The 10,763-nt window shown below is 55.1% G+C and overlaps 1 protein-coding gene across 1 annotated transcript; it reads left to right on the forward strand.

Annotated features, from left to right (window-relative positions):
• Window positions 1-4,857: 4,857 nt before the first annotated feature.
• Window positions 4,858-10,215, forward strand: DRC10 (dynein regulatory complex subunit 10; the record flags this gene model as incomplete). The annotated part of the gene is made up of 4 exons (XM_080355011.1): window positions 4,858-5,550; window positions 6,791-7,024; window positions 8,651-8,722; window positions 9,931-10,215. 4 exons carry the CDS (start codon window positions 4,858-4,860, stop codon window positions 10,213-10,215), a joined length of 1,284 nt encoding a protein of 427 aa, XP_080211137.1.
• Between the last annotated feature and the right edge of the window lie 548 nt (window positions 10,216-10,763).

The following is a 10,763-nucleotide window of genomic DNA, read 5'->3' on the forward strand; positions in this document are numbered from 1 at the left end:
GTTCTCCAGGAAAATGCAGCTCATATGAAGCTTTAGCTGACAGGCAAATTCACTACAAGGGAAACTTGTTTTTAACAAAACCAGAACACTATGAAAAAGGTTTCTAACTGCATGAGGAAAACCAGCACGCTACCCCAGAGGCTCCGAGGGGAGAAGGAGCTGATAGTGCTGTTCAGCACTCTGTGCGGTGCTCACGGGTGCTCCGGGGCTGGGACACAACAGGCAGGTGACAGTGGGGACACAACAGGCAGGTGACAGTGGGGACACAACAGGCAGGTGAGAGCGGGCAGGCGGGTTCGGTTCAGCCCGTCTCAGGGCAGCGCTGCCTGCGCTTGGTTTGTCAGGCAGCTCCCCGGCTGCCCACGTCCCTGCGCTTGGACTGCAAATGCAATTATCAACCGTGTCTGCTCACCGAGCGCTGAATCACAGGAGCCAGCTCTGACCTGGAGCAAACTCTGTGAACCCTTGAGATGAACGTGCAGCTGAAAAGCAATCGCTCCCGTATGCCTCTGTCGAGACCAGCACTGCAGCTTCACTGAGCTTGGTTTATGTGTGTGCTGCATTGTTATTATCCATGGCTGCATGGGGCTGGTAGGAAATGCCCCGAGAAGCAAAATGTGAGCACTCCTGTGCCAGAGCTGCGTTCCTGCCCGAAGCCACGGGGGAGGCAGAACAAGCGTCGGCTTTGCACAGGGGTCAGCGTTCACCCCAATGTCATTGTCAGGAAAAGCAGCAGGTCCCAAAGTCTCCGGTGCTGCTTCTCTGCTGTGACGATGCTGTCTGCGCTGGGGGAAACATTGGTGGAGGGCACACCACCTTTGTAATCTTGTGGCCCTGCTGTGCTTAAATCCAGCGTCTCCTCATCACCCCACTGCCCAGAAATCACGGACCTGCTGGATATGGATCCAGAACAATCAAAGATCCCACCTGCCAAATTAGAGCATGAGAAGTTGTTTCTGGACAGCTCTGTGCTTTGGCTGGAGGCTGAGGGGACAGCCCGTCCCCAGCTTGCAGTTAGAGCCGCCCCTTCACAGAATCACAGGATCCCAGAATGTCAGGGGTTGGAGGGACCTGGAAAGCTCATCCAGTGCAATCCCCCCATGGAGCAGGAACACCCAGATGAGGTTACACAGGAAGGTGTCCAGGCGGGTTGGAATGTCTGCACAGAAGGAGACTCCACAACCTCCTGGGCAGCCTGGGCCAGGCTCTGACACCCTCACCATGGAGAACTTTCTTCTCAGATTTCAGTGGAACCTCCTGTGTTCCAGTTTGCACCCATTGCCCCTTGTCCTGTCCCTGGTTGTCACCAGCAGAGCCTGGCTCCATCCTCCTGACACTGCCCCTTTCCATATTGATCCCCAGGAATGAGTCCCCCCTCAGTGTCCTCTTGTCCAGCTCCAGAGCCCCAGCTCCCTCAGCCTTTCCTCACACGGAAGATGCTCCACTCCCTGCAGCATCTTGGTGGCTGCGCTGGACTCTCTGCAGCAGTTCCCTGTCCTGCTGGAACTGAGGGGCCACAACTGGACAGCCCTTGTCCCCACAGCTGGCTGGGCTGTCCCAGGTCGGGGTTTGTGCTGGTAGCTCCTGTCCCTGTCAGCCCCGCAGTCCCTCTCTGCAGGGACAGGCAGCAGCCTGAGCCCCCATGGGTGTCCTCTTATCCATCCCCAGAGGTGCCAGGCCTTAAATTACGGCCCTGGTGGTCCCATTGCATCTCCCATCACCAGACCGCCATTTGCTTCGTGTAGGGAAATAATTAATAACCGGTGACGTGCTGGACCAGTGATCAGTCCCCAGTGCTGGGGATTTATTCCCAGGCTCAGATGTGCTATGCACAGAAATAACTGGGACTGCTGACGTGGGGGAAGCCTGTGCAGTGCTGGGCTGGATGGAACCAGGGACAAGGCTGGCCATGAGCTTTGTGCTCGCTTACTCGAAGACAGAGACAGCGTGACCAGGAGCCCGGGCTGGTATTCGGTGTTTTAGAAGCATAAAGAATTACTGGAGAGAGTCCAGCGCAGGGACACAAGGATGCTGAGGGGTCTGGAGCATCGTTGTGATGAGGAGACACTGAGAGAGCTGGGGCTGCTGAGCTGGAGAAGAGAAGCTGAGAGGGATGTGATCAATGGATCAATAGCTCAGGGTGGGTGTCAGAGGATGGACCAGACTCTGTTCATGGTGCCCAACGCCAGGGTGAGGGGCAACGGGCACAGACTGAAACACAGGAGGCTCCATGTGAACATGAGCAGAAACTTGTTTGCTGGGAGGTGCCAGAGCCTGGCCCAGGCTGCCCAGAGTGGGTGTGGAGTCTCCTGCTCTGAGACATTCAAACCCCCTGGACCCACCTGTGTGATCTGCTCTGTGACCCTGCGTGAGCAGGGCTGGGCTGGGATCTGCAGAGCTCCTGCAGCCCAACCAGCCTGGGATGCTGTGAATATTTCTCCATTAAAGTCTCCAAGCATCTTATTGCGCCACGGAAGTTTTCTTGCAACACAGCGCACTGAACGAACACTGAAGTCGGGTTTGAGCAGTTGGGAAATTCGCTTCAAGCTGTAACTGGTCCTTGTCTTGGTGAGCGCTGTCCCGTGTGAAGGTCACTGGCTTTGCTTTCCCTCTGGGCCACACGTTTAACTCTTGTGTTCCTGGTGCCCCACGGCAACATCCACGAGATCTTTGCAGAAAACAGATCGCCCCTGCACACTGAGCCCAGGGCAGGGCTGGTGCTCAGCTTTCACAGGCCAATGTGCCCTTTGCAAACGTCGCTAACTCACAGGTAACCAACTATTATAATTGGGCACGTGCAGCTTCAGCATCTTAATCAGCAGGAGTTTATTAACATTTTTATGGTCCTGAATGCAGACTCCTATAAAACCAGTCTTCTTTAAGAGTACATTTAAGGTAATTTCTTGGGTGCTGGTGTTCTGACGTTTAAAATCGCCATCAGACTCTATATTCTGCCTGATTTAATATCGCATCTTGGTCTGAATTTCCGTAATCGCAGCCTGCCCAAACCATGTGAACACGCAGCGTTCCCAGAGGGAGCTCCCGCTGTGCTGTGCGCTCCCTCAGCAGGGCCCACGGCACGGCCCCGCGTCACAGCCGTGGGTGCTGTGGGTGGCTCCGCTGCCGATTCCCGCATCCTCCTCACACCCCGTCCGTCTGTCTGTCCCGCGGGCAGCTGGCGGCCCAGCCCCTCTGGGCTCCTGGGCACCCCCTCACTGACACACTCCCCTACCTCATTATTGCTCTTTTATGAGTGACCAGGGCCCAGGAGACTTGATCTCGAGGGGTATAAAGTTTATTTTTGGACTCTCAGGAATGAGAATCTCTCAGGCCTGGAGAAGCTCCGGGGAGACCTTAGTGTGGCTTTTCTGGACTTAAAAGGGACTCGTAAGAGAGATGAGGACAGACTTTTCAACAAGGGCCTGTTGCGACAGGACAAGGGGTGATGGTTTTAAACTAAAGGAGGGAGATTCAGGCTGGACATGAGGAAGAAATTGTTGCCCTGAAGGTGGTGAGAGCCTGGCCCAGGTTGCCCAGAGAGGTGGTGGCTGAACCATCCCTGGAGACATCCCAGGCCAGGCTGGACGGGGCTCTGAGCACCCTGAGCTGGTGAAGATGTCCCTGTCATGGCAGGGGGGAACTGGGGGGCTGGGGAGGGCCCTTCAACTCAAACTGTTCTATGAGTCTGTGGTTCTTCGCATTGGCAGGGAGCACAGACAGAGCGCTGCTGTGTGCACACACTGCTCAGGACGCCTCTTCCGTACTGCACAGTTGCCAGAGACACAGACCACGACCCTCCGCCCCGCTGCCCCGCTCTCCTCTAGCAGCCCGTGCCTTCCGCCGCCAAAACGGCGACACATCCGCTCCGTCCCGCTCGCCGCAGTCGAGCTTCTCATTGGACAGCGCTGCTGCCCATCAAGAGAGCGGCGACGCTGAGTTGTGGGCGCCGTAGGGGGCGGGGCAGACGCCGATGGCCATAGGCTGTCGGGAGAAGCCCCGCCCCCGTGGCGGTTGCCGAGCAACCGGAGGACTCTGCCGCGGCCGGGCCGGGGGCGGAGGCGAGCGGGATCGGGATCGGGATCGAGATCGGGACCGGGATTGGGATCGGGATCGGGATCGGTTTCGGGACTGAGGGCGCTGCAGGGACCGGAGGCAGCCTGGAACCGACACCCCGCGGGAGCTGACCCCTGAGATACTGCCCCCCACCCCCGCGATCCCCGCTGTCCCGCCAGCCCCGGGCCTCTCCTCAGAGGCGCCCCCGGATCCTCCTGTCCCGGCCCCGGCCTCCTGCCCGCACTCGGGGGTTCCCTATGGACCTCTGACCCTCCACGAGCGGGGGATCCCTGGGCTCCCCTGGCACCTCTCACTCCCACCTGTGTCCCCTCACTGTCCCCACCAGCACAGCCCCTCCAGGCACCCACGGCCCCTGTCCCACCCAGCCCTGCCCTGCCCAGCGCTCTGGGCACCGCCGAGCTGCGCCCGTGCCTCCACGCCTGCTCTGAGAAGCGCTCGGGAGCCTCTCCCCACCACCCTTCAAAGCAGGAGTCCCCTGCTCTCCTCCCTCCCCGTGGGTGTCTAACGGGCTCTCTGGGACACACACCAGTTCTGGTGCACGACCCCACATCCCGACCCGTGTCCAGACCTGGGGAGAACTCATTGAATCTCCCACGTTTTCCCAAATCACGTTGTTTCCTTAATGTTGTCGCCACATTTTCCTTTTAGAGATAGAACAAGAGGCAGAAGAATATGTGACAGAAGCAGCAGAGATGCTCTCTGACTGAGTCCCACATTGTGTAGGAGACGTTATATCCCTTCTAGACCTCAAACCACCCAACTCACAGGTGTTTACCTGAAGCCATGGCAACTGGGGACCCAGCCGTGTGCCGAGTATCACCACAGGATGGGAAGCAGAGAAACAAGCCCCCAATGGAGGACACAGCCGCTCCAGAGAAGGCAACGAGCACATCAAATGCCACAAAGACATTAGATCCACGTCAGTTAAAACCCAATAGCATTGAGACAGAAAGAATCACAACTGTCTTGGATGAGACGATTGCCAAGCTGGAGCTGAGCAGTTTAATCCAACATATTATCAACAGTCTGGATATATTTGCCGATATGCTGGGACCAGAGATCACAAACAAGCTGATGGAGCACCAAAAGCTTTCAAATGAAATTGAGCACCTGCTCACCAGCTCTGAGGAAGGGGACACTTTGAGAGCTGAGGAGCAACGGGGCTGTGTCTGCTCGCTACAGCAGCGTTTCAGCCGTTCTGTTAGAGACATTCTGAGGCTCTTGCTGGCCAACCCTTCGCTTTGCCGGGCTCTGAAACAGGAGTCCTGGGTGAGAGAGGCACCAGCTGAAGAGTTTATCAAAGCCTTTGTGGAGTTCAGGAATTTAATGCTTGAGAGACTCCTGACTAGTCCGAAGGAAGAGGAAGAACGGATCCGGTTCATGCAAGACATCTCCCTGCGGGTTGAGAAAACCTCCGAAACCGTCAGGGTTTTAAAGGCAGAAGTGGCAGCAGCGATGCAAACTAGAGAGGAGGAGGTATGATGTTGTGGGACTGTGTTTCCAACAAAGCGATATTGAAGCAAAACTTTGGTCAGCTAAAAAACAATCCCTTCCCTGCAGACCCTAAAGAGGAGCTTTCAGAAACTATTTCTAAACCAGATACAGATTTTAAAGATACTATTTTCATTGTAAAATAGAGTGAAAAATGCTTATTGCATTCTATATTTTTTAAACTTGAATTCGGCTCCATTTTAACCTGTTTTCACTGGTGAACTTGAATGACACAAGTCACTGAGTTTAAAAAGGAGCTGCAGGACAGGCACAAATTGCTGCGGCAGCGTTTTGGCAGCACCGCAGTGTCAGCTGCCAGCACGAGGCTCCGCTCACTGCTGATGAAATGACAAAAAGTCATCCCAGGCAGAGAATGCTCTGATTAAAATCCATTTTTAATATCTGTTCTGCCTTCGCTCTTGCTTAATGTTTCTATGACTTCTGACTCCGTAATACTGGCTGCCGGAGAGCAGTTGTGATTAATAAGCGATTATACAAAGTGTTCGTTTTTCCAGCAAAGGCCACTGAGGTGCAGATAACCCAGTGGGCATTTCCCAGGCCGTGTCTGTGGGCGCGTGGGCTGTGCCAGCATCCAGCCCCGGCCTCCTGACAAGCAACCCTTTGTTCTACACGTACGCTTCTCTCTCCTTTCTGCGAGAGGGCTCGCAGGGGACACGTTTGCCATGCGCTGGCTGCGCTGAATGGTGCTAGCGGGGACAAGGGGCTGCTCTCCCCGCTCCCTCCGCCCCTCGGAGATCCGTCACTCGAGGCGTTTGAGACTTTTCTGTGCCGTTTGGCAGCTTGTCCAGGGCATCGTGAATGAATCTGGTCCCAGCTGAGGATTTCTCTCGCCGCCAGCGCACTGAGCTGCATTGCCAGGACAGTCACTCGGAGCCGAATCCAAACCCAACGGAGACACAGGGGTGGTTCCAGTGGCTCTAATTTTGGCTCAGGTGGCACTGCCATCTAGTCTCTGTATGGCTTGTTCATTCTCCACCTTCATTCACAGGCTGACAAAGGAGCAGCAGGGGAGGGTTTTCCCAAGCACCTTGTGTAAATCTAACGCTGTTCCCTCAGCCAGCAGGTCCCTGTCACTACCCGAGGGCTGGGGTGTCTCCCCTTTGATCTCCTCTACCCTTGCAAGGGCTTCTTAACTATTCCTGCGCACCTTATGCCTCACCAGCACTTCTCAATGGTATTTCTTTCTCTTATTTTCTGAGTCTAGATTGACAAGAGGGTCAATATGGTCCAAGACCTCAAAACCAGCATGCAAGATCTGACTGAAGACAGCAAGGCCAACATCCAGCAGATAGAGCAGGAAGGAAAAAGACAGCAAGAAGAGGAGCTGGAAGTCTTCCAGGCCAGGTCTGCCAGGCTAGAGGAGGAGGCTCAGGAGCTGGAAGCACAAGTTGATGCACTTATAGTGGAGCATCGAGCATCAGAGCTGGCTCTCAGAAAGGTAAACAGGAGGCGAGCTCTAGAACTGGAGATTTAAACCCCTTTGTGGTGCTGTCAGGTCTGGCTGCTGCCTGCTGCAGGTAATGACTTGGTTCCTGCTGTAACAGCTGCTGGCAGGATGCACATGCTGGTTGTCAGCGTCCCTGCTCTGTTCTTGCGCTCCGCTGATTCCAGCGAGCGCAGCCCCGCAGCGACGGCGGGGAAGGCGCCTGCGCACGGGTCCTGGTCCTGCCTGCGGGCTCAGCTCCAAAAACCCCTCACCCAGCGCTGGGACTGCGCGCCCGAGAGCTTGTGCTGCAGTCAGAGCGCAGAGCGGCAAGGCCACAGCGAGATAGGCATGGCCTGTGTTAGGAAGGGATCTGGTGTGGGCTAAGCAGAGCAAACAGTATTGTCTGTATATAAAGCCAGCTTTTAGAGCTGATTGTCGTATTCAAGGTTGAGCGCAGCTGATCTTGCGACCTTCCTGCTCTCTCTGGCACTTTGTGAAGACACAAGCCAAGGATTTGGGTTGAATGAGAGGGAAATGGGGTTTATCACAGTGTGAGCATGTACAGGAGGAGAGAGGAGCAGCGGGCAGGCTTAGGCACCAACAGCTCTGCCCTGAGCTCAGCCTGCTGGGACACAGGGCGCAGAGAACACAGAACTGGAAAAAGAGCACTTTTCCCCCTCATTTTGCTCTTACTTGGCATTTATTTCCCGCAGGGCAGGACACACACACGGGTAAGGGGGCACTGCATGACATAAAGCAAAGCGCCAGTGTGGCCAGGCACTGAGAAAGCACCAAATGCAAGTTAGAGCTGCAGTACAAAACCCCAAATCCACCCAATGACACCCCCTTTGATGGAGGGGCTCTATCGCACGGTTTCCTCCGAGGCTGCAGGCCCGGCAGAGCTTATTGAGCTCATCCTAAGGCTCAGGCAGGCTGAGATTTACTGACCACAGAGGTCACCTCTCCCGCTCCTCCGCGTGTGCGCTGGCCCTGGGTGGCCCCAGGCTGTACCTGTGGTCCAGAGAGCAGAGGTCTGAGCTCATGGTGGCTCTGGGGACACCCTGGGTCAGTGTCACACAGGAAATCCTGTGGCACTTGTGCTGATCTTCCTCTTGATGATTCCACAGAGCACTCACATGGCAGCTTGGGGTAAACTGCCTGTAGCGGGTTATACTGCAGTATAGCCACTGTTAAACCGTTGTAACAGCTAGAAATATCTCTTTGGTTTAAAAGGCTCCATCTTTTGGGTACTTCCTGTCCCGCTTTCAAGTTTAGAGGTCCTCTATTCCTTCTATTTTAGAGTGGTTGCCCCAGCTTGTCGATGACTTGCCACATTCCATCAGACGTGTTCATTTCCTACCGCAGAACACACTTCTCAGACGCGTTTCAACCCTCAGCCCTCTCCCAGCGTCACCTTGTAAATGAAATAAGGCCCTTTTGGCCTTGGGGAACGTCCCACGGGACTCCCCAAACCAGGGCAAAATAAAGATATGTCAGCTGAAGGAAGCTTGCCACAGGGAGGAGGCATTACACGCACATATAATGGTGCTGCGGCTCAAAGCTGCACTGTTCTCTAGCTCTGGCTACTTTTTACCAGGCTGCGGGTGCCTGCAAGGAACCTCTCGTCTTGTGTTTCAGAGAATCTGCAGAGCTGAGATGGAAATTGCGAACTGGGTCCACAAATATGACACAGACATGGCAGAAAAACAGGTAAAGTGCTTTGCTCTCCCATGAGGCGCTATGAACAGGTAGGTTCCTGTCCAAAGGGCTCTCACACAGCAAGTGAGGGGCAGTTTTCCATCCAGAAGAAGTACAGGCTTTGGAGGGAAAGCGAACTTTGTCCTGCCTCGAGTTCAGTTGTTTGCTGCTGCTTTCACTTTTTCTGAAGTTACATCCACTGCTAAGTCCCACAGTATTTGGGGAAAAGTGAGTGGCCACGTTCATCAGACAGGCCCACCTGATGCTAAAGAGCAGGTTGTTCAGTTTTGATTCAATCCCGTTGCCCCTGTCTGGTGTCCAAATCACACTCCTGCTCCTGCTGGTTCCCTTGAGAGGCTGAGAAACCAAACAGGCCATGTCCCGCTGCCTTGACGTCCAGCCTCACCACAATGGGCTGGAACCACGTCAACAGCCCCGGCTCCGCTCGCTTTCCTCTTCTTGCCCTGTTCATGGGAAGGGTAAGAGCTGCTGGATCACTCACAAAGCAGAATGTAGGGAGCTGGCTCCTAATTGTAAGAATTCTCCCCACCCACCTTGTGAGGTGTTTAACAATGTGATTATTTGGGTTTTCTGTCTGCTGGGTGGCTGGAGCTCCACATCAGATTTGGGGCAGACACACATCTGTGTTGCTGGTTCCCCTAATCTCCCACCCCCGTGTGGGTTCTTCAAAGGCGTTAGGAAAGGGATAAAGTGCCGCCGAGCTGGCATGTGCAGTAACACCCTTAAACCCACCTGTCCCTGGGCTTTTCCCGGCTGATGCGGTCTGGCTCTTCCTGTGCTCCCAACAACAGCTTTTCAGCTGGGCTTGGGCCACTCACCTGAACAGCTTCTTAGCAAGGTGTTAGCTTAGGCTCAGCCTTACCCCAACACAGCGATACGGCCTTTTGCTCAGAGCACAGGCAGGAGGGGCTCTGACCCACGTGTGTTACTGCTCCGGATTCCCAGCCAGGGGAGGGTGCCGTCTGTGACACAGGGAGAGCTGGAGAGCATTTTTCACAGGGGCAGGAAGGTACCAGGACCCGGCGCCTCGTGAAATCCCCTGGGTACTGGGCACACGGCTCTGAAAGGCTCAGCTCAGCTCCCAGTCCTGGTTCTGCCTGGATTCGGGGTGGGTTTAGGAAGCCTTTCCTAGGGATGGACAGGGAGGAGCTGCTGGATGCCCTCAGGATTGCTGTACTCGCTCTCTGCTTTCTTGCCAGGCTGAGTATGAGGAGGTTGAAGCTGCTTACAATGAGGAGAAGGCCCAGCTGGCCCGTCTGACAGAGAAGCGTGATCTGCTTCTTCAAGAGTATTCCCAGATTCAGGAGGAGCGCAGGAGACTTAAGGAGAAAGAGGAGGAGGCTTTGAAGGAGTTGAACATCAAGACTCGAGCTGCTACCTGCATCCAGGCCTACTGGAAAGGCTACTTGGTCCGGTCCCTCTACAGGTCCAAGAAGAAGAAGAAGGGCAAGGGCAAGGGAAAGGGCAAGAAGACCAAGAAATAAAGCATCAGTTTTTTTATTTATCCAACTGGCAAAGCTACTGGCTCTGCTGGGGCTGAGCTCTTCCAGATACAGGCATTGGATTTGAGAGAGCATTTGCATTAAGGCTCAAGCTCACAAAATCCCAGAATGTCAGGGGTTGAAGGGACCTGGAAAGCTCATCCAGTGCAATCCCCCCATGGAGCAGGAACACCCAGATGAGGTTACACAGGAAGGTGTCCAGGCGAGTTGGAATGTCTGCAGAGAAGGAGACTCCACAACCCCCTGGGCAGCCTGGGCCAGGCTCTGCCACCCTCACCGGGAACAAGTTTCTTCTCAGATTTAAGCGGAACCTCCTGTGTTCCAGTTTGCACCCATTGCCCCTTGTCCTGTCCCTGGTTGTCACCAGCAGAGCCTGGCTCCATCCTCCTGACACTGCCCCTTTCCATATTGATCCCCAGGAATGAGTCCCCCTCAGTGTCCTCTTGTCCAGCTCCAGAGCCCCAGCTCCCTCAGCCTTTCCTCACACGGGAGATGCTCCACTCCCTGCAGCATCTTGGTGGCTGCGCTGG

Source organism: Nesoenas mayeri, assembly GCF_963082525.1.
Source record: "Nesoenas mayeri genome assembly, chromosome: 17".
In the NCBI taxonomy this organism is placed as follows: Eukaryota; Metazoa; Chordata; class Aves; order Columbiformes; family Columbidae; genus Nesoenas; species Nesoenas mayeri.